The sequence below is a fragment of the Lolium rigidum genome, chromosome 4 (genome assembly GCF_022539505.1).
Source record: "Lolium rigidum isolate FL_2022 chromosome 4, APGP_CSIRO_Lrig_0.1, whole genome shotgun sequence".
Taxonomy (NCBI): Eukaryota; Viridiplantae; Streptophyta; class Magnoliopsida; order Poales; family Poaceae; genus Lolium; species Lolium rigidum.
Window position 1 is genome coordinate 173,963,543 of NC_061511.1, and position 23,774 is coordinate 173,987,316.

Consider the following 23,774-nt stretch of genomic DNA (forward strand, 5'->3'; position numbering starts at 1 on the left):
ACTGCTGGAAAGGAAAAAAAAAAAAAAGCTGTCCCCCCCACTAGGGTTCCTTCCTCTCCGCGGCAAATAATTTTGGAGAGCCCCCGCCGAGCGGGACGACATAGCTCAGTTCCCCTCAGGCTCAGGCCGCACCAGGCGGCGCCACATTTTGCCTCCCCACTTTCTCCCTGCTCATCGGTGCCGCCGCCGGCGAGGGAGATGGCGCCGCCCATCGGGTCACGGCAGCTCACGGTGCTCAGGGAGTTCCGCCCCCACGGGCTCGCCGCCGAGGAGGCCGACGGCGGGGGCCCCGAGGCGCGCCCGCTGCAGGACTATGACTACTTCCTCTTCGACCCCTCTCTCGCCGCGTCCCCCCGTCCCGCCCCTGAAGACGAGGCCGCGTCCTCCTCCCGCGCCGACGGCGACCACGAGCTCTTCATCCGCGGCAACCAGTACGCGTCCACACCCCCTTCCCCTCTGTCCCGTGCCCGCACTCTGGTGGAAACATTAACTTCAGAGATTCGAAGTTCCACTTGCTACTTTTGCTGCACAATCTGTTTAACTAGTCGTAGTTCCATGGCTCTTTTTTTACCTTCGAAATGTTTCTATTATGGCTTCTCCAAAAACAGCAAACCAATTTTTCTAGGGAGCTCTGGCATTCACTAAAGGAGGAGATGTCACCCATGTCTCCGAGAATTTGAACCTAGATAGGCGCAGAGGTTAAAGAGCCTCGACATCAGTACACCAATTTCCTGTTCCCAACATCAAATCAGTTTTACCCACATAGTACAAGGCTTCTATGAGCTTACCTGCATAATAAATTTGGTTGAAAAGTAAAAGCGGACGAAACCAGTTAATCCCTTCCATACCAAAGGAATATCGTTTGCATATTTCTCAGTGAATTATACGGAAATCCAATAGTGTTTTATGGAACTCTGTTGTTATTTAAGTCTATGCTAAACTTACTTGAACTTCGTTGTAGTTTTGGTCTTACATTTTGTATGTGGCTGTATTTTTTAATAACCAATAGATCCTTCTTATGCCTGTCATGTCTTGTAGGATTATATGGAGTACCGGTTCTCGAGTTCACAAGCGATACACTTCTCCGAATACAGTCATAATGGTACTCCAATTTTGTTGTCTTCCTTCTTAGCAAATTACAATCTTCCTACAACTTTTGCATATCGTTTATATATGTATATTTCTTTGAATTAGAAAAGTGCTGAACTGAACAATGACTGACACCCAAACTCTCTATTATATGCGGTTCTCGTGGACCGTCCACTCCAATGTACTTCACCTGAGTTTCTTTTAGTTACCAGCGCACTTAATATTTACCCCTTTTTCTGTACCTCCCTTTTTCAATGTTAATCTGTCAGCAACTAAAGAAGATTGCCCTTGAACTAAGGTCTACTCCGCACCCTTTTAATTAATTAATGAAAAATAGGTTGTTGCTGTTTCCACTGCTTTGGAGAAAAAAAAAACAAGCTGATATGGAGCGGCTCTTCCTTAAAGCTTACTATGCAGTTTTTTTCATTTTGGTATCATGCTTGCCATCTTCTTATAATAGGTGCTCATTTGTGCATGCTAATCTGAATTGTAGGCCTGCTGGTGTAGGATGGAGGCAATCCGTGATGCCCTTTTATGTGTGCTTCAAGTTGATACTTTATCTATGTACAATGTAACTGGTGAGACTATCTTCCTTGTTCTATACTTCTATTATAGCGCCAAATGACATAGCGCTGAAGTGTTGGACTCTCTCGTGCTTATATATAAACAATTTGTGTTGCAGGCGAGGTTGTTAGTATTCCACTACCATATGCTGTTTCATCAATATGGCCTCTCCCTTTTGGTCTTCTACTTCAGAAATCTGCTGATGGAGGCCGCATGGTATCATCCTCGATTCCACTGCTAAATGCACGAGATTTAAATCGGCCTAACAAGGAATTTGGATTGAATTACAATGTTTCATTCCAATCCCATACACCGGAAGCGGTCAATAAATCTGACGGTGCCATTATTTCTTCTCATCTCATTTGGAAACATCCACTTGAGGAGCCTCAGGTATATTTATATCATATTTTTTGGACGGTGACATGAGTTTTTGTAAGATAGAGATGAACTTATTTTTCCTTATACTTCATGTCCACTTGGTGGATTGTCAAGGGATTGATCTCTCTCCCATGAGAGAAGGGATGGTTGCTAATTACCATCATGCCAAACTGCAAGGGTGCATGCATTTACTCATGTGATAGCATTTTGGCAGGGAGTTGTTGCCTGTCACATCTTGTCATGTGCAGACCACGGAAAGATACTACTCCCTCCGATCCATAATAAGGGATCAGAGGGAGTACCTGATTCCAGAAATTATTAGCCAGACAGCTTTTCATATTTTGTCATATAAAGCTATAAGAGTATCATCAGTTTAACGCTAATGCTTTTTCATTATGTACTTGACCAACCACTTTCAGGCAACATATTTTGAAGAAAGGAGCAGATTGAGTATGATGAAAGATTTTGATGAAAAGACTATCTGGACAAGTGATATACTACCTCTAATGGCATCATATCATAAAGGTTCTGTTAAAGGCTTCTTAAGTTGTACTACATTTTCTATCTTTTTTGGCTGGATATGCATTTATCTTTTCTTGTGCAGGGAAATTTCAGCATTCTGTTTGGCAAGTCGATGGTGCAACTTACCAAGAAGCAATGGATGACAATGCAATGCTATCAGTTCCCTGTGATCGTTCTCTGCATAAGTTTGCATTTCGTAAGATATGGCAGGGGAAATGCTCCCAATCTGCTGCTAGTAAGGTTGGTCCATCCTAATTATATGTTTAAAAACTCCATTCATATCATTTTTCCTATGTTAAGCATACTTTCATCTTCATTCTCCTTGTATTGTTTTTTGTATGCTGACCTTGCTTTGTCTCATCAGAGGTCAGAGTCTCCCCTTTTCTTTTCTTTTCTTTTCTTTTCTTTTCTTTTCTTTTCTTTTCTTTTCTTTTCTTTTCTTTTCTTTTCTTTTCTTTTCTTTTCTTTTCTTTTCTTTTCTTTTCTTTTCTTTTCTTTTCTTTTCTTTTCTTTTCTTTTCTTTTCTTTTCTTTTCTTTTCTTTTCTTTTCTTTTCTTTTCTTTTCTTTTCTTTTCTTTTCTTTTCTTTTCTTTTCTTTTCTTTTCTTTTCTTTTCTTTTCTTTTCTTTTCTTTTCTTTTCTTTTCTTTTCTTTTCTTTTCTTTTCTTTTCTTTTCTTTTCTTAAATGAGTATATTTTCAGACATGTTATCTCGTTTGTTTTCTGTGTGATTAAGTATACGAGTTATGTATCGTTTTTTTGGTGCCGTTAAGGTACTCCCCTCCGGCCCTAATTAATTGACGCACATGGTACTAGAATTAAAACGGGATATAGTAATGTCCTGTGACAATTAAATCGGGCCGGAGGGAGCAGTTGATTTAAAAGGGATACATGAGGTTATTATTTTGGCATATACCAAATAGTACATATCATACACGTCTTGACAAGATTTTACGATTAATGAATTAAAGAGAAGATCTGGACATGAAATATGTTCTTAATTGAAAATATAGTTCTCCGTCTTCATCCTAGTTTTGGATTAATTTTTTTAATGGTTGGTGCCAATAAAGTTAGGATATTACTGAATTATTTCATATTTCTCTGCTTTCTCTTGTGTTCACTATATCCTTTGTTTTGCTTTGTCTATCCTGTTTCCTACCATTGTACCTTTGTGTGTAGTTATTTATGACACCTCAGATGTATAGGCCTGTTAAGTTTCATGCACCAACCAGTAGAACCCAAAGTCCAAACTTCATGGAAAGAAGGCAGACAATCCACACGTACATGTAACACGGCCTTCCATTTTCCTTTATGCTCGTTTCATGCTTTATAAAACTAAACTTAAAGGAAATAAGCGACATTCAACCCTGGTTAGTTGATAGTTTATTTTTGTTTCTGCATTTTGCCTTTTCTCCTTTCCTTCTTCTTTATGCTGCTTGCAGTAGTAGCATCCTTTGTTTTGTTCATACAAATTGACTCCAGTTATTCTCACCAGGTGTTCTTGGCAACTGATATTGATGGGGTGCCAATAATTTGTTTTTTACTTCATGAGCAAAAGACCTTGCTCGCTGTAAGGATTCAAGTAGATGATAGTAATGGAGAAACATTTGGCGATATTAAACCTCACATGAGTTGGAACATCCCTGCATTTGCTGCTGCACCAGTTGTTGTGACTCGCCCAAGGTAAGATTGACTTAGCGCATGGTTTTGAATCTTCAATCGGCCAGTGTTAATATGGCTGATTTGTCTCTTGCAGGGCACGGGTTGGAACCCTTCCTTTTACGGACATCCTAGTTCTAACTCCTGAGAATGATCTCCTCCTTTATGTATGTTCTATTAAATTTCCTATGCATGTGTATTTTTTTGCGTGTCACACTGTAAGCATTGCACTTTTGTGCATATGTGTATGATCATAATTATAAGTTCATATTTTATCCTTCAATCCTGAATTATGTCCAGCTGACCTTAATTTTTATGCTGGTCTCCTGCACCAATTACTTTTGATGTCTATCATGTGGAAAACCCCTATTGTCCCTTACTTTACTTGAAGATTAAATCAGTAACATCAGTTGAGGTTTTCTGTTATGTAGATGATAGTCATAATCAATCTTGTATAGTTCTATTCGTGTTACTGTATTTATTGTGTATTTGTAAAAACCAACATTCCCACATTTGATATTTGGAGCTTACCCTTCTGGTATGAGGTGAATGTTGAAGTTTTACTCAGCAGATAAAAGGTTTATGAAAATCACCAAGCATCATTTCTTGGTTGTTGAACTAGTAAATGTAACTTGGGCATAACTAAAAGATTACCACTGTAAATGTAACTTAGGCATAAATGTAATCAAATAAAAGATTAACACTGTAAATGCAACTTAGGCGTAAACGTAATCAACTAAGGACATCGCTAGGACTTCCATAGCGTCAAGTCTTCTCAATCTCTTCTCAAGATGTAATATTGAACATACTTATTCTTGTTGGATTGCATTGCTTTTGGAAACTTGTTATCCAGCTGCTATTCATCTATTATAGTATCTCACCCTGTTATATGTGAAGTGCAGTCTGGAAAGCAGTGCCTCTGCAGCTACAGTCTTCCTACTGAATTTGGAAAAGGCATCTTCTCAAACTATGAGCTAAATTCTGAAGTTACAGATTTGTACTCGAATGTGAAGATCACAAGCATAGCGGATGCTGTTGAAGGTCGTGTAAATGTAACATGCAGCAATGGCCTGGTAGGTTGCCCATATACCCTGGTTTGCGGCATTGCGCCAACCATATTAGTCTAGCACCCATAGGGGTTTCCCCTACGGTAAAGTTGTCAAAAAAATATTAGTCTAGCACTATACCAGTTCTCCTTTTCTGCTCCCAATACAATTAATATTGTTTAGAAGCTTATGGACTCTTTCTTATGTTGTTGGGTTTCATCTGTAGCCTACCCCAACTTGCTTGGGAAAAAGGCTTTGATGTTGTTGTTGTAGAGCTTATGGACTCTTGGCAGTATGTTGGTTCTTTGTTTTGCAGAGCTTTTAGTTTTCTGATGTTCATACATGATACATGTGTATCTCAATACAGATTTTTTTTTGTTTATTTCATAAACACTTAGTTTGACAATCTTGCTTCGAACAGAAGCTTGATGAATGCTTAGTTTGTGGTTGGAACTATGCTGAGTTTATTTTTAAAATTGCCGCTGATAAGAATTTACGAAAGTCCATTTCTTTTATTTTTAAAGTAATGATTGTCCTCTCTCACTTCATCGTATATGTTCGGCAATGGAAATATTGGTTTATAATTTTTTTAAAAGCAGGTAACCAAATGCTTGTTTTTTAAAGCTATTAAGTGCAGTATGATAACCATAATCAGTCTCAATGCCTCAAGAGCTCAAGTCAATAGGTGATGGCATTACCCCGTGGTTTTAAGTTTGGTGGACATCAAGTAGTGTAGTTGATTTTTTCTTTTTTCTTTGAGAAAACAGTAGAAGTGTTGTGTTCCGATGCATTGATAAGAACACTTTAATTACAAGCCTAAACTAGGACTTAGAAACATATTGTTAACACACACACTGCCAAGCTACAGAAACATGTTATGGCACGACAAGCTGCAAACCTGTTACCCCAGTGTAACTCAGGAGTCAGGATTAAGCTTCTGCTTTCGGGAAACGTGGCGCCATAAGCTCATGCTTTACGGTGCTTGCAAAACTGCAAAGTAGTTAGAAGGACCATCCATGCCAGCCAATTGGGATGTTCTTATTAACACATGTGTTTTTATTATTTGTAATGTTCTTCACACTGTTGTCTCCAATTCTGTACGGCTTTGAATTAGTTCAGTTGATCTAATGGTTTATTTTACACATTTGCTTTCTGCAGATGCTCCGATGTTCATTACGCAAAAATCCTTCGTCTTCTTTGGTTAGTGACTGCATAACTGCTATGGCAGAGGGCCTGCAGAGCTCTTTTTACAGTCATTTTGTTTCTCTTCTCTGGGGTGATAATGATGCTGCCTCCCTGTGTTCAAGCTCTCATGTGGACTCAGAATGGGAATTTTTTAGCTATGAAGTATCAAAAGCTTGTGCAAAATATGAACAAACGTCATCAACTAAATCATCCACATCGTCTAGTACAGCTTGGGGCTTTTTGATCAACAGCAAATACCATGCCCAGTACTGTAAACAGTCTTCCATCTTGGGCACATCATTTTTGCCCATGTCATATAGTACTAACAGCACAGCCTTTCATTCCTTCCTCCAAGATGAACACAGTTCAGATGCGGCATTCTATATTCGGTTTATGAAAGAAACTTTAGACACACTGCATGCCCTCTATGAGAACCTGAAGCTGAATGTTTTGCGGAAACAGTAAGTCCTGTTTATTTTTTTTTGTCTACATAAGCTGTTTCTTGATACTATTACTTATTATCTAAATGTCAACATGCTGATCCTTGCTTTGCTATACACATCTATTGAGACAGTAAGCGGTTAGCCATATCCTTAGTTCCATGTATTTATTCTCATAATATGGTTCAAATTTATGTGGAGGACAATTGCTGGTTCTTATGTTCCATATTCTCTCCTGAAGCTAAAAATTTAGCCAAACACAATTATGCGGATAAATCATGGTTCAACAAAGCGTGTCTAGGCGTTCGCCTAGGCTCGCGAAAGTGTTAGGTGACAGCAGAGCATGTAGCCTTGGCCCCATGTGGTGGTTTAGGCGCCCGGCGAGGTTCTCTGGCAAGATAGCGACCTCACCGGTGAGGAACTGATAGGGAATGAGGAGGCAGTGTAGGAAGAGGGAAGACACAGTGGCTGCAGGGAGGTCAGAAATGCAGTAGCTTGCCCACGAAGGCAGTTGTCGCCGTGCTGTCGACGGCGGCTGCATGATGTGGAGGCAGATCTGAACTGTGATCTAACTAAAGCAGCAGCTTAGTTTGCTAATGGGCCTTTTTTTTTTCTTCTTCCATTTTCCTTTCTCAATGGCCGTTTTCACCTGCTGGCTTCTGAACCCTTTGAGCTCTGCAGCTTGCAGTAGCTGCTATCACTCATAACGCCTAGGCGAGCAGGGCACTAGGCAACTACAGAATGCCTGCCTAGCGCCTCTTTCAACCTCGGGAATAAAATCATCCATGGACTCCTAGATATATGCATTACTAGTTTAGTACCTTGACCTGAGCTGAGTTGATTCGTTAAAAATAGTACTAGCAGCGTCTAGGTCTGCTGCACGTTTTTCTTTTGAGCATTTTTTTTATTATAGTTGTTTTGAAAGTAGTATAGCTTCGGATTTCAATAGCTATGGGTGAATGAGATCAAACCGGAGTCTATTCTAGCTGAATTGATGAAGTTTAATTATATAAACCTCTTTTCAAATATTCTCAAAACTTATGCTATTCTCTAGTGAGTTAGTTTCTTAGGCTTTTTTTTCTCTCTCGAACCCTAAGCGTGCGTCATTGTGTATTAGAAGAAAACCGTCGAGAATACGGGAGCATGACAGTGGTAGCTAGGCTACGAAAAAAGTTCAGAGAAAGCAAGGAAAAAAAACTGTACAAGGCTTACTTTCTTAGGCTACTGGGTACTAGTGTTTATTTGTTTAGTTTACTGTGTTGAGATTCAGTGCACTCTTGAATGGCTTGAGACTTCTTGGCATGCATGTCAGTGCTGTGTTGTTATCATGTATATTGCAATACTCTCAGTGACCCTTTTAACTTATGTTTGCTTCTTGGTTTATCTTTTTCAGGGATCTAGGATCTCTTGCCTCCTTGTTATGTAGGGTTGCTTCATCCCTGGGTGAAAATAGTTCTGTAGATTATTATTGCCGGGACTTTCCCCACAACTTGGTTGAATTCCAGTCCCTAGCTTCTGCTGCTGCTTTAAAAACTCCACCGTGTCTCTTCCGTTGGTTTGAAAATTGTCTGAATCACGGTTGTCATTTGTCGAATTTAGATGACATTCCTGCTCTAATGTGCAAACAGAAAGGCTCTGCGGTGAGCTGGGGTAGGAAAGTGGTGTCGTTTTATAGTTTGTTATTAGGAGCAGAAAGGAAAGGGAGAAATCTCTCTTCTGGTGTATATTGTGAAGTTGCCAGTGGCTCAGCAAGAAATACCGAGGAACTCACTGTTCTGGCTATGGTTGGCGAAAACTTTGGGCGTCAACAATTGGACTTGCTTCCCATTGGTGTATCTCTCGCGCTTCGGCATGTGTGTGCACTATCTTGGCTGTTTATTATATGCTGTTACGGAATTTATTTTGATATACGGTTTCATGTTACAGGCACTGGACAAATGCCGCGAGTCTCCTCCTGATGACTGGCCTGCACCTGCTTATGTTCTTGTTGGCAGGGAAGATCTAGCTACAGCAAAGATGGGTTCATTGAGGAAAGAAAATGGGTTTTCGAATAATGATAGTTCGACATCAATTTCAGTCCCATATATGCTGCATTTGCAACCTGTAACTGTACCAACAACTGCATCCGATGCCCCTACATCAGAGGTTTTGAATTCTGAGGATACAGATGCTGTCTATAGATCTGTTGAGGATGGCATGGAACACATCTTCACCTCAACAACACAACTACGATATGGTCGTGATCTGCGTTTGAACGAGGTTTGTTCAGTTTTTTACTTTCTTTTGTAACAAGGAGTTTGTTGTTTACTGTTGAGCAAATTAGTTTTAATATTTCTTGTTCTGATGTATTTAATGCTTGACATGTGAAGCAGCACAAGGCTGTAGAGGAACAACTCCACCTTGGTGCTATAATATGGGCAGCACAATTGTTGAAGGAACCACTTCAACGCGCTGCGCTAGATGTCGCTCTAGGGGCGAGGGCTATCAAGAGTTCAGTTTAAAACTCTTAACTCACAAGATCTAATCCAAGATCTGAGACAAGAACATAAAGTTCTCTTTATTGATAGGTAGAGGGTACATAGTCTGGGTTACATAGGTGTAGAGGTGTGAACCTCTATTTGTAGGCTTCATGAGCCTTCACTACTTAACTCTACTTATAGGGTTCTAGAGAACACTACTTAAAGCTAGGAAAAGAGATACAAATATCCTAGTTACAACTTATAGCTGGAACACTCTAGAACACACTGCGACATATATGACAAAGGACCAAGTTACCTAGAATATAGTATAAGTGTGTAGAAGCCATAATAGATTAGACTTCTACTTTTTTTAATTCATTTTATCTACTGTCCCTCATCAACATGGATGTATCAGATCTGTCTGTTAAACTAAAGATGTTGGTGCAAATGCAAACAATCTTTTAAAAGTGGCCAGTATCCACCATAATTATATGGCCCATGCATGAATTTTCGTGTCAGTGGTATATGTCTCGGTTGCTTTATGTATAGTTATATGGTTACCTACCTTGTGTAAGATGTATTAGCCTGCTTCAACCTTTGGTAGTGCTATAAATATCGTTGTGTGCATTTTTTCTTATTCCGTCATATTGTTCCAACTAGGTTAGACGCCTCTTATGCTCAGCAAGACCTGTGGCCGTACAAACATCCACTAACCCTACTGCCTCTGATCAGGACCTACAACAGGTATATCTCTTTCTTGCTGTTAGCTCATGACTAGATATGTATTGTAGTAAATTAGGAAAACTGTTCATAAATTCTTGGTGTAGTATGTGGGTAGTGTGACAAATAATAGTTTGAATATTCTTAATGTTCTAGTATAGAGATTTTTTCTTGGGGGAGGGGGAGGGACCAACTTTAAATTGCAGCATGCGGTATAATGAATTAATGACCAGGATGATCTGGATCTACCTTCCAATATATAGCTTAAATTTGAACTACTAATATTAGTATTCAACTTAGTTACACCTAACCTTAACTAGGATATTACCATATATTAAACTATTGTTCACATAATGACAACCACACCGCTCAACTTCGGTGTTATGAATCCCGCTACCATTGCCACTGCAGCTTTATTCCATTCCCTTGATGCCTCCCTGTGTACATCTTTCTTTTCATTATTACATTGTTTTATTTTTCTTAAGATATCACGAGAAAAACACAGAAACATCCATTTTCAAGGTATTGCATGTGTACTTTTCTGGATATTGCTGGTCATGATTGTCCTAGCTGCGAACTTCTTTCTTGTATTTCAGCAACAACTGTGGAATTTTGCACAAAGGACAACCGCTTTACCTTTCGGGCGTGGTGCGTTTACTTTAGCTACAACCTACACTTTGTTGACAGAGGTACAAGTTCATACTGGCATGCCATTATATCTAAGATTGTTGATACTTGTATTTTGTCCAACATTTTACCACTCCTGGCACTCTCAATGTCTTCTCATTATCGGAACATTTTCCTTGCCTGCAGGCTCTGGTTTTCCCAAAGATTATTTTGGCTGGCCGATTACCTGCACAGCAGAATGCAACAGTAGCACTTCCTTAACTTTTTAAGTTTCAGTTTGTTCGTCTGTTGTTTTTGTAGATGCAGCTACCTGCAGGGTTGATGCCACTTTCTAGCATCATGGCACTAACACTTCCTATAAATAAATTCAATAACGCTGTTAATACCACTTAGCATTAGTAATGTGCTATAAGTCTATATGTCAACTCAACTTGTATTGTTCCTTCGATAACTTTTGTGTTAGAGAAAGAGATGAAAGCTATCCGCAACACTCATTTTTTATTCCATTAGCATCTGTGTGTCGACACTAGTTATTGACCTTTTGGGCCAAACCCTAGACTAGACGGGACAAATGTGCAAAGTATATACATGATACACTTACAATTTGAAGAGATATGTTAACGCATCTTGATTTATCACCAAATTTTTGATTTTGATGTACATCTGTAGAATGATGAATAGCAAGCAACTATGGTTGAGACGAGTCACATAACTTGCTTTATGGTAGCTTCCTAATTCTTGCTTATGTTTTTTCTATAATATACTATTTTATATAGGTTAATCTTGATCTAAGTACCAGAAGTGTTTCTGAATTCAATTCTTGGGCTGAGTTTCACAATGGTGTGGCTGCTGGCCTGAGGCTTGCTCCATTTCAGGTAAAAGCACCCACAGAGACTATCCAGCTGTAGAAAAAACTGCAAATTTTATCCCTGTTAAAAAATACTGCACAGTTTGCAGACTCCTTCAAATGTTTGTTGCTCATTTGCTGTCTTTTCTGTAGTTGTGAATTAATCTTGTTGCCATCGTTTTTCAGGAGAAAATGTTGAGAACTTGGATACAATACAATAGACCTTCCGAACCAAATTTTACTCATGCTGGTCTGCTTCTAGCATTTGGTCTGCACGAGCATCTACGAGTTTTAACAATGACTGATGCTTATCGATATCTCTCACAGGTTGTCCAGCCCATCAAGAAGATGATTAGCTTTACTTGTCGTTCTATTTTGGTTATCTAGCTCATCATGAAGATAATTAGCTTTACCCTTTCTCATGTTCATGTATTCATTTTCTCCCTTAAAACATTTCATACCACTTGGCACCTTCATTTACTCAATCTGCTGTCCTTTTGAGGAAGTACTTCTGTTCTTGACCTGTTAAGAGAAAAAAGGCAGATGCTATTATTTTTCGATAATTATTGAAGTCTTTATTTGTTTATTAGGAGTTATGGTAATTATTTGACCTAATATTTCATTGCAGGAGCATGATATAACTACTCTTGGATTATTACTTGGGTTGGCGGCATCTCATAGGGGAACATTGCACCCTGCAATTTCGAAGGTACTAAATTCCACCTTTTGCATTTATGCATACTTATTAGGTGAACTTAATCATTGCGGTTAGAAATAGACTTCGTGTATGCCTGGCGAGGAAAATGCCATTCAGCCTTAATCTTTGCTTCTGATCTGGGTTGACGTGGGGAATTTGTTGTCCATTTCTCTGTCAAGAATGTCCTTCTGTTATGGTCCTTGTCTGCTCAGTTTGTGGTTGGAGTTACAAGGCTGTTGATTGACACACCTAGGGGTGGTAGTATCATGTGGGGCAGAGTATATGGCCGCCACAGCAAGGATAAGGGGTGTTAGAGCAGTACATAGTGCCGTATATTTTCCCCATTGTATAAGGTGTTTTCTGCATGTTTACTCTAAGCCATGCGTACTATACATTTGCTCCCTGGGCTATGCAATAGAGATAAGTTGCATCCATAACAAGGGAAAGGAGCTCAGGGCTTGATCCTGTTGCTTTTTGAGTCATTTGGGTTCTTGTGTTTACTTTGCTGAAAGCTCAGACGTGACCTGCTATTACTGCATGATCATTTGAAGTCTGGATATCCTGATATGCTGCTGTATGGTAACTTGAAATTATATGGTTTATGATAACTTTTCAGATGCTCTACTTTCATGTCCCTTCTCGCCATCCATCTTCTACGCCGGAGTTGGAACTACCAACTCTTCTGCAGGTAACACTGTGATTGCTAATGCCTTGCCGCTGTTCAACTTTTAATGTAAGAACTACTCCCTCCATCCCACAATATAATATTTTTTTTGCGGGTAAATATAAGATGTTATTACATCCAATATATGAGCATATCAGATGTAATAACATCTCAATATATGAGCATATCAGATGTAATAACATCTCAGATTATGGGATGGAGGGTGTATGTGTTAAAAATGTTTGTTACTGGATATGTATGCTGGATATAACATATGTTTGGAAATTGCATGCAAGCTTGGTTGATTATGTAGTATACCAAGTTGACAGATGATGTGATTTAGTTTTGAATATTGTCAGCCTAATCATATTTACAGCTGTACGTTTATACCTCTGATTAAAATACCCATAGCTTGGAATCTTGAAAACCTGTTGAATAAAAGCAAATAGAGAAAGATGGTGGCAAAGATCTTAGCTCAAAAGATCATAGAGATAAGACGGTGGTAACCTCAAAAGGAAAGGATGACGGCATTGTGGTGCAAGGAAGCAGCAATGCAAAAGAAAAGAGTGGCCAAGATCCGAAAGAACGGAATAAGACTGGGAAAGGACAGCTGACAAACAAAGGTTTTTGTGGACTTGGATGGCCTAAACGAACTAGAGAGAACAGCAGGCCTTCCTGGGCTTAACAGATCTTGAACCCTGCCGAAAGAGAGGCTGGTGACAATGAGGAACCGCATGGTCTGAAAAATACCTCTATACTGAGAGAGCACAAGGGGCATATTTAATACATATATAGTACAAGGCTCAAGAGACATGCCCCCACACCCTAGGCAAGTACAAAGACACTTATACCCTTAACAGTAAGGGGAGATGACTTGTGTCAGCCTGTGGTCTTGTTGAGGTTTTGCAGAGTTTCATGATACATGACTTTACTTGGATCTTTATGTAGTAAATTTTTTTTTGTATTGGGTCATCCAAAATGCCTTGCTTGAGCTAATTTTACATGGTTGCTAGCAGGCAATATTACATATCCATTTCCTTTGCTCATACCATTGTCTATTGATCCAGTCAGCAGCAGTGATGGGAATCGGACTTCTTTACGAAGGATCAGCACATGCATTAACCATGAAGATACTTCTGGTAATTTGTCTGCATGTCCTATTCATTTAAGATTCTTTTGTGTTGTTGAATTTCCTTTCTTATAACCAGCAAAGGAGTAATTCAGTTCCATTTGTCTGTGACATTACCACGTATATACTGGTCTCTTATTGGGAAACCACCTGTGGATGAGTCAGCACAATGGTCAGCTGGGCTTGGTGCAGGAGGAACAAAATAGCTTCTGAGGGCTGGAGTTGGTCTTAAGTCCTAGTCAGAGAAGAGTTGGCTTTGTCGGATCTAGAGATGAAGCTGGCTAGCTGTTAGACCGGCTAAGCCATTGAGTCAGCATAGGAGATATGTATCTGCTTAGGAGTCCAGGCTTCAGACGAGAGTTGATCCTTTATAATGGATCTAAGGTGCATTTTTTGGGGGTCAAGGAATGAATAATCTGTTCCTACCCCTTGCGTCTTCTAGACTCTAGTTTGTCCAATCTGCCCTTGATACCCTTCTACTACTATGGTGGCCAGTTGGCCACACACTGACATTTGCTGCATCCAGCAGTAAACTGTCCTTGTAACCCGCCGCAGTCAATCCGGGCTAAAACATATACATTGCACTCTGCTTAATGTTTAACCATGGTATTTTGATATTCTTTGACTTCTCGAGAGCAGGAAGCATCTAAACATACAGATCTTGTGTATCTCCAGTTGTACCTGCTCCAATTTTCAAGTAGCTTGTCATGACAGCAGTTCCATATATATTTATTTGTATATTGCAGCTTACTTGTGCTTTCGAAATTAATGAGATTCAGATTAGCTGAGAGTGGTGATTAAGTTTGGTGTTATTTCATGATATTTAATTATTATAACTTATAAGGTCCTACATTTCCTACGCTAGTTAGTTTTTGTACCTAAGATGTACTTGTTACATGCAGGGTGAGATTGGCCGAAGAAGTGGCGGTGATAATGTGCTAGAAAGGGAAGGGTATGCTGTTGCTGCAGGCTCTGCACTAGGATTTGTTGCCTTAGGTGAACTACATTTTAAGACAATAATACATTTTGCATACTTGAACTAGTGCCCTGATAAAAATAACACACATTTTTACTTCAAGGTCGTGGAAGTGATGCATTTGGATTCATGGACACTTTTCTGGATCGGCTTTTTGAATACATTGGCAGTAAAGAAGTCTACCATGTAAGATTCTGTCATAGCTCCTTACTCTTCTGTATTTAATGTTTCAAGAACCCACTTAAAATGCTTGTTTCTTTGTGTCTTAATTCACAGTTATTGATTTCAAATTTGTTTATATCGTTGCATGATCTTATGCTAGCTGCAAGTATTTGACTAATCGAGTTTGTGATATTAGATGCCCATGTATATATGATGAATACAAATATTTTCTCATAAGCGACACCTCGTGATAACCAACCGAAGTAAAACCCCCTTCCACTACCAAACTTTCATGGTTGAATTGATCTGCTAGAGCCAGTTTTCAATGGCCTTGTACACTTCTACTGACTGAGTGAAGTTGCTTCTCTAACTTTTGCTGGCAAGAAGCTAGTTTTCAATCTGTTTTGAGCAAAGGGAAAATCAATTGTACATACAAGGGTAGGTGCTTGAGTATTTAGGTATCTTGTGCATTTTGGGAACTTCTATACAGTGCATCATGTTAAAACTTGTCTGACTGCAAACCTTCATGTAAAATTATGATCAAACTTTTTATGTACAAAAAGACAGGTTGCAGTCACACCGGTTAAAAAATAAGTTGAACCTTTTTGTCTTGTGCAAGGTATATTTGATTGTACTTTTGTGTCACTTCTGGGAGGCGATCATTCTATAACATGATGCACATGTATGAACTTCTTAAGATTTTTTTAAGATGCGCATGCAGTCAAACCTTAAACTCAAGCACCACCTCCTGCATGTACAGAATACTGGTAGATATAGAGATTAAAGATCTTCATATAAACTATCCAGTTTGGCGAAGGAAGTGGCATCGAACACTTCCATAAGGTCTTGACTATGTCTATGTGGAGCCACTACTCAATTTAGTTTTTCTGTGGCATACCAAAAAGCTACATCCTAGAGATACTAACATTATATTTGCAGCCAAGTTTTATTTTGCTTGATCTTTAGTCACTTCTGTAATTCATGAACCAATTAAATTTAGCTCATGGATTGCATATACTTATAGCTGTTAATTCTCAGGAAAAATTCCTTAATGCAACAATAGCTGCTGATGATCAAAGCGGAAACACTGGACAGGTCATCTTCCATTCATTTTGTCATGGACACATTCCATGGGTTATACCTGAACTATGCATTCATCCGTATTGTTATGTTACCATTTGTACAGATGATGGATGGTACACAGATAAATGTTGATGTTACTGCACCTGGCGCAGTAATTGCTCTAGCCTTAATATTTATGAAGGTTTGTTTCTTACCATAAAACCTTTGTACTACAAGAAGAACCTACTGGATTGTATTACCATGTTCATAATTTACAGGCAGAGTCAGAGGAAATTGCAGCTAGACTCAGCATTCCCAATACTCACTTTGACTTGCAATACGTGAGGCCTGACTTTGTTATGCTTCGCGTTATAGCCCGAAATATAGTAATGTGGAGCCGGTAAGATTATTAATTTGATATGAAGTACCAGTATGGTTTTATGATATATATTAACAGACCTGCAGTAAATAGTAGCCTAAAGCTAACTAGTGATGTGGTTTTGCAGAATAGAACCTTCTATAGACTGGATTGGGTCTCAAATTCCCGAACCTATAAAGTCCGGTGTTCTCAATATGAGTGAAGGGGCTATTGACTGTGACGAGTTTGATGCTGAAGCCCTCTTTCAGGCTTATGTTAATATTGTGACTGGAGCATGCATAGCAATTGGTGAGCAATCGGTATCTGTTTTTGAATGCCTTTTTTTTACCATATCCCAGCTAGTATTTTTTTTCGAGAAAACGCAAAGGACTCTTTGCGTTTCATTTCATTGAAGAGATAGAAGTTTACAAGCCTCCTAGGAGGTGTTACAGGGGTTTATTACAGCTAGGAAATTAGTGCACATCCCAGGTCGTTGGCAGCACGTCTCTCAGCCCCTTGGCGCCCGCTGTAGCCCAGGCCGCCGCTTCGTCTTTGATGGTAGCACATAGGCTGCGGATGGAGGGCTGCTGTCCATCGAAAACGCAGCTGTTGCGGTGTTTCCAAATCATCCAGGGCACCATCAGTGTTATGGTTGCAAGTCCTTTGCGCATTGGTTTTGGGGTGTGCTGCCTTGCCACGATCCACCAATCGTTTAGGGATGCATCGTCCTGTGGCGGCCTGCAGGACATGCGCAGCCAAGATAGAGTTTCGTGCCAAATCTGCCGCGAAAAAGGGCAACCGATGAAGAGGTGGTGGATGGTCTCTGCCTCTTGGTCGCAGAGCAGGCATTTGGCATGGTGCTGCAGGCCTCGCCTGGCGAGTCGATCAGCGGTCCAGCATCGATCGATGTTGGCGAGCCAATGGAAGAATTTGACTCGGTTAGGCGCCCAACTCTTCCATATGAGCTTCCAGGAGGCGCAGTTAGTGGAGCCTTGGAACGATACTGTACTGGTTCGCACGGTCCCGATTTGACACTGCTGGGACTCACGACCCAGTTCTGTCTTCTTAGTCTAGATCCACTGGTCCCAGTTGGATTTTCTTTTTCCACATGAGATCCACCTCCGGTTCGCCCGGATCCGAGTCAATGGCCTCCATCTGAACTTCTAACATAAGGGCTGTTACTGGATCCATGACCCTTCCTTGCTAGTCTGCCTGTCTGTTGCATGCCGCAGCCACTAGCAGTGCCAACCCACCGGGAGGCAGATGCGACCATTGTCTTCTCTGGATGCCACCAACTTGCGTCTGCTTACGAGTGACTTATCATGTTGCAGCTGTATCACACAGTGCCATCCATTGCTGCCCTTTGCTCTGCTGCCAGCTATGCTGCTATCAAATCTCTTCTGCTCCAACTCGTTGGTGGGCTGCATTACATCAATCGGCAAGTATGCTGCTCGTTTGGTGCGAGTGCTGTTTGGTTGATAGCTGTTTTGTTGCTTGCTGTTTGGAGGAGGTGCTTTATGTTCCTGGTTTAGTCTTCATCAAGTTTCTTGGCCACTGCTAGTGACCTCTCAGCTTTTCTGGCCATTGCCGCTCTGTCAGGATCTGCTCTTCCTTGCTCAGGCTTATGAGCTCTGTTGCCACTTGACATGACCACTCATGACCTGCCTGTGTTCTGGCTGTAGTTGATAGGATTTGTTCTTGCTCATTTCTCAACCAGGCCCACGAGTTTCGTTGAGCGCCCCCAGGTTTTGTGTCTCTGTGGTCTATATTGGCTCTTTGAGCCTCAATGCATTATATCAAGTAATAGAGCGATTCCATTCATAATGAAGTTTGAACTCACTTAAAGTTGTCAGTGCATGACTTTAATCATGATCATTAGAACACCACATGAAATATCTTTATGCACTTAGCAGTCACTTAGCAGTCACTTACCAGCACTGTCAACGGTTCCAGGACTCAAGTATGCAGGCAGCAGAAACGGTGATGCCCAAGAACTACTCTACAATTACACTGTCCATTTTCTCAACGAGGTACATATATGGCTATTCAATCTTAATTCTCATTTGGTATTCCACTAATATAGTTAATATTTTTTCATGTAGATTAAACAAGTATCTGTTAGAAGTCCAAGTATACTGCCAAAGGGATTGCTGCAATATGTTGATCGTGGAACTCTTGAGCTCTGCTTGCATCTTATTGTTCTCTCTCTATCTCTGGTAAGTGACAACTTTGTTGTGATTTTATATAGAAATGGTGCATCCTCGTAGTTGTTATGAAGGCTTACAACTTTGGTGGTTTGCATCTTTCCTTTTATAAGGTAATGGCAGGGTCTGGTCATTTACAAACATTTCGCTTGCTGCGCTATCTTAGGGGAAGAAGTTCTGCAGAAGGACAAGTGAATTATGGGCTGCAGATGGCTGTGAGTATTGTTTACTAGGTGTTATGAACTGTAATTCCTTTAAAATGTGTCCACAAGACCTATAACTTATATGTTATTTTATTACGTACTCCCTCCATTCCTTCGTAATCGACGCGCGCGGAATGTTTTGAAAGACAAATTGTGTTGATTCTGCTCAGGTATTTTTGGTAGAATCTCCCACATCGAGTTGGATAATGTTCAAATTTGCAAACTAGAGGGATTATATCATATGGTTTGCGTGCAAACTAAATAAGAAATTCTGCTCACTGCGGTGAAATGTCATGCCCATTTTGATATGCTAATAGCTTGTTTTGTTAGTACACGTGTAAATCCATGAATTCATCAGATGATTTACTTGGTTTTTCTGGGATGTAGGTAAGCTTGGCTGTAGGATTCTTATTTCTTGGAGGTGGCACACACACATTTTCAACGTCAAACAGTGCAATTGCTGCACTATTGATCACACTTTACCCACGTTTGCCTACTGGACCAAATGACAATCGCTGTCATCTCCAGGTATCTCTCTTTTACTTTCTGGGTTCTGGGCTTCTTGCTATATGGTATCTTGTTGCAAACAAATTAAAATTCTTGCTATGACAATGTAATAGGCCTTCAGACACCTGTATGTAATAGCAACAGAACCTCGACGGGTTCAAACAGTAGATGTCGACACAGGACTTCCGGTATATTGCCCACTTGAAGTGACAGTTGCTGAAACAGAGTATTATGATGAGACTTATTACTGCGAGGTGACACCTTGTCTTCTACCAGAACGCTCAGTGGTATGCATTTTCGGCTCCTGCAATACTTGTTTGCTCATTTGGTATGCTGAATGTAGTATACATCTTTCACACAAGTAAAACATAAGTTTAACTAACTAATAAGTTTTATTGGTATTTTGTAATATGTACTACTAACTAACAAGTTGGAGCCAACCTACTGGTCTGTCAACCACATGTGAGGTAACCAGAAATAACTTTCTTCTGGTATTGTTGGTCAAGAGGCTCAGTGGTATTGTTGGGCTCCTTTAAAGATGAAATCTTCTCTTGGCTGGCTTCGTTGAACCGCTGTTGGACCTGCAGATAAGCTTGCACGCCTTGGGTTGCCGCACCTGGACCTTTGCCCCTTCTGTGTTCAAGATGATAAGACTCATCTGTTGATCCAGTTCCCCTTCTGCTCAGGAAGTCTGGTTCAGGGTTTTGCACCTGTACCAAGTCGAGAAAATGGCCCCATGAGCTATGCACATAGCTAGAATTGTCTGCTGCTCAGGTGCACGACAAGATGAAGGTTGTGAGATTGCTGATTCAGTTGCCGCTGTGGTGAATTTAGCAGACGCGCAACGATCGAATGCTTGAGAACACGCGACCAGACTGTCTAGCTGTGGTTGACCAAATCTTGTGTGAGGCAGACTGATGGAAGCTGGCAGTGACTAAGGAGCAAAGCAGGTTGCTGCAGCACTGCTGCCCTCCTGATGGTTTGTATGAATTGGGACACTTTGCTGAGAGTATATTCCCCTTGTTTGCATGTCCTGTTGATCTCAAAGTGGTTGCTATCTCATGTTTAGTCAAGCCTGAATTAACCGCTCTTCATCGAGCTCATTTTGCTGTCTGTATGTCCAATAAATAGGAGGCTAAATAAATGCTTCTAGTAACAAATAACTTGGGGATATCAGGTGCAAAGGCCTGTTGTAAACCTGCGTGGATCTGCACAAAAGATCCTTTCTCAAAATACAACTGTGTTGTCCTGCTGGAGAAAGGCCAGTTTTTATGATCCGGCAGACTTCTATAATCGGCTTTATATAAGCTTGGAGATTAAAAAAACAATCTATTAAAATTGTGATTTTATTGTTCAGAAAGCCTTTTATATTTTTATTCCATTAGGAACACAGTCGATATTGACCATGAATTCTAAATCATTAATTATGTTGCAGCTGAAGAATGTCCGAGTTTGTGGGCCTAGATATTGGCCACAGGTGATAAAACTTAAACCTGAAGGTACATAACTCGTTCTGAGTACTTCACTGTTTTGAGAAATTATTTTATATTATTATATAGAGTAATATTTTTTATTTCATGTCTCTTAAATAGACAAGCCATGGTGGAGATCTGGAGACAAGACCGATCCATTCAATGGCGGAGTTCTATATATAAAGCGTAAAGTTGGATCATGCTCCTACTCAGATGATCCGATTGGATGCCAATCTTTGCTTTCACGGGCAATGCATGAGGTTAATGTTTTGCTACACTTCTGACATGTTTCAGGTAAAGGATATATTGACATGCAATTATATTGATTTTCAGGTTTGTGATACACCATCTACAAGCTGTGGTACTCAACTAAACCGTTCAAGTCTTAGTTCATCCAGAGTTGATCAGTTAGTAAGCACATTCTCGGCCAATCCAAGCTTGATAGCTTTTGCAAAATTGTGTTGCGAATCATGGAAGGGCAGGCAAGTGGTAGTTCTTTTGATGTTTTTCTTGTTAATTTATATATGCAGTGAATAACCTAACCCGGACATCAGATGTTAAACACTGTATGCTCAATTTGGCCAGTTTGCCTATGTGCTTTTTGTAATGTTACCTTGTCATTGCAGATGTAATGACAACTTTCAAGAGTTTTGCTCTCAAGTATTGTATGAATGCATGAGCAAAGATAGGCCAGCACTTCTACAGGTTTCTTGCATGAACTTGTCTCCAATTTTGTTGAATCTTGTTGTGCTTTATCATCTTTTGCATATCCAGTCACTGTGATGTTTCATTTCCAGGTCTATATCAGCTTTTACACAATAATTGAGTCAATGTGGGAGCATCTGAAGATTGGGCATTTTCCTTTCTTCGACTCTCTCTTCCTTTCCAGCTTGAAGGTTTGTACTGAGTGCTCTATATGTCTTGTTCCTCTTTGTCTGCATCCAGGATAATTTCCAGCCCCAGTGCCAGAAATTGCTATGTATGGTATATAATTGAGCTATCGTTAACATTTGAGGTGAGGGTGCCTTTTTGCATTGTTTTCTTGAGAAACAAAAGCTGTGTCTCTCAATGCAATATGTAGAATAAATTATTTACAAGCGTACCATGTCCAGTTATGAACTTATGACCACAATACACGTCTCACCCCTAAGCGCTCCTGCCGTTGGTGATGTTTGGAGGCTGACTGCTCCTGTTGTGGCCCACACTGCGTCTGCTTGGATCACGTGATACAGTGAGGCAATGCAAGGACTTTCCCTGTTTAAGACGGCAGTGTTTTGCCGCTTCCGGATCCAACAGGCTGGGAGCTTTATCAACAAGGATAAGCCCTTCCTTAACGACCCCAAGGTGGGAGTCGGCGGCAAATGGTCACCAGCCAATGAACTTTTCTCGGACTGTCGGAGGTCATGCCATAAATTGGATCCAAGAAAGCACCTCATGCCATGGTGCCCGTGGGAAGGGGCCAGCCTTCCTTAACGACCCCAAGGTGGGAGTCGACGGCAAATGGCCACCAGCCATTGAACTTTTCTCAGACTGTCGGAGGTCATGCCATAAATTGGATCCAAGAAAGCACCTCATGCCATGGTGCCCGTGGGAAGGGCCAGTCCACCAGAAGATGTCCTGTGGTCTCGGATGTTTGGTCACATAGGAGATATGCCGCATGTCTCTCCTTGCTAGGTGCTCGGCTGTCCAACTTCTGTCCCAGCCAGATGAAGCACTTCACACGGGGTGTTTCCCATGTCACTTTCCACGAGGCGGACCCAATTGCTCCCTGGAAGAGGGTATCGTAGCGCGATTTGGCGGTGTATTGACCGTGCGGGCATCATTTATACACTAGGTTGGCGGGCTGCTGTGAGCTGCACTGAAGGGATGACCCTTGTATTTTGTGAAGTTCCCACCTTCCCTGCATGTGAGATGGAGATATATTTCTCCTTTTGATCATAATTGCACACTGATTGCATAATCTGCTCTAGAGGTCCCTATTTATTTCAGAATTGCCAAGGACCGGCTGGCAAGGATTTGGTTCTTCTCAATTCGTAGTACTGTGCTGATAACTGGCGAAGTTAAGCAGCACATAGCTTCAGTTTACCATGTTATGCCATAGCTAGTAGTTTCCTATCATCTTTATTTCTGGTATCTGCTGCAGGCCTGTACCTTTTACTCGGAAAACGACTAGTTTTGGTTCTGTCATCATGCTTATCCTTTCCAATATGCAGGTTGCCTTGGCCTACAATGGAGCACTAGTTGATGGTAGAATTTCATGTGGAGGCATCGTTCAGTCCACGTTCTTGGAATCCCTCACGAAACGTGTGGATAACATCTTTGCGGAATTGCCAAAGCTCAAAGCCAGCTTCGTCAGTTATTTGGGCACAGGCAAATGGCCAGATGCTCAAAACGACGCGGTGCTCCTCGCTTGGTATCTCCAGTGGTACAGCATCCCACCTCCCCATGTTGTGGCATCCGCAGTTGAAAAGATAAAGCCCAGAGCTCCCGGAGGTGTGTCCATGCTCCCGTTGCTTCGCCTCCTGCTGCCAACCACACATCTTGTGGGACTGATGGAGATTGAGAAGCTTCAGATGCCCGTGAGGCCCTAGAACCTAGCACGTAATGCAAGGGACGTTTGTACGGTGATCCTTGTTTATGCATTTTACAAACGTACTGCTATGCAAGGGTTTTGTTGTTCTGGTTTATAGCTAGGGTTGAGAAATGGCAATGCCTGCAATGTTTTAGTATTTGCATTGCTGGGAATGCTCTGGACTTTGTAAAGCTTTTGTTGCTACAAAAGAAATGAATTCTTCTGATTCAGTGT

The 23,774-nt window shown here is 40.8% G+C and overlaps 1 protein-coding gene across 4 annotated transcripts; it reads left to right on the forward strand.

Annotated features, from left to right (window-relative positions):
• The first annotated feature begins 116 nt into the window (after positions 1-116).
• Positions 117-23,770, forward strand: LOC124706362 (anaphase-promoting complex subunit 1). 4 transcript variants are annotated; one of them, XM_047238030.1, is made up of 38 exons: positions 119-431; positions 1,039-1,102; positions 1,583-1,667; positions 1,772-2,043; positions 2,451-2,556; positions 2,636-2,700; positions 2,740-2,793; positions 4,047-4,234; positions 4,308-4,377; positions 5,113-5,283; positions 6,415-6,902; positions 8,275-8,734; positions 8,808-9,140; positions 10,001-10,084; positions 10,657-10,749; positions 10,874-10,933; positions 11,464-11,562; positions 11,721-11,861; positions 12,163-12,243; positions 12,848-12,919; positions 13,963-14,034; positions 14,927-15,020; positions 15,104-15,186; positions 16,201-16,257; positions 16,349-16,426; positions 16,503-16,624; positions 16,731-16,891; positions 18,536-18,612; positions 18,685-18,798; positions 18,900-19,001; positions 19,377-19,517; positions 19,610-19,783; positions 20,932-20,995; positions 21,089-21,228; positions 21,302-21,450; positions 21,595-21,673; positions 21,766-21,864; positions 23,182-23,770. In XM_047238030.1, the coding sequence occupies exons 1-38, from the start codon at positions 199-201 to the stop codon at positions 23,557-23,559; spliced, it is 5,403 nt and encodes a 1,800-aa protein (XP_047093986.1). In that variant the 5' UTR covers positions 119-198; the 3' UTR covers positions 23,560-23,770. The 4 variants fall into 4 exon arrangements, with proteins under 4 accessions (XP_047093987.1, XP_047093988.1, XP_047093986.1 ...); XM_047238029.1 differs by having other exon boundaries at positions 2,636-2,793; XM_047238031.1 differs by lacking the exon at positions 19,610-19,783 and having other exon boundaries at positions 117-431; positions 2,636-2,793.
• The last annotated feature ends 4 nt before the right edge of the window (positions 23,771-23,774 follow it).

Excerpts from the sequence above, each read along its gene's own strand:
- LOC124706362 (XM_047238029.1), top strand. The coding sequence starts at position 199 with ATGGCGCCGCCCATCGGGTCACGGCAGCTCACGGTGCTCAGGGAGTTC. Across the intron at positions 1,668-1,771 it reads ATCTATGTACAATGTAACTG|GCGAGGTTGTTAGTATTCCA; the intron begins GTGAGACTATCT and ends TTTGTGTTGCAG. Across the intron at positions 15,187-16,200 it reads GCAGTAAAGAAGTCTACCAT|GAAAAATTCCTTAATGCAAC; the intron begins GTAAGATTCTGT and ends GTTAATTCTCAG.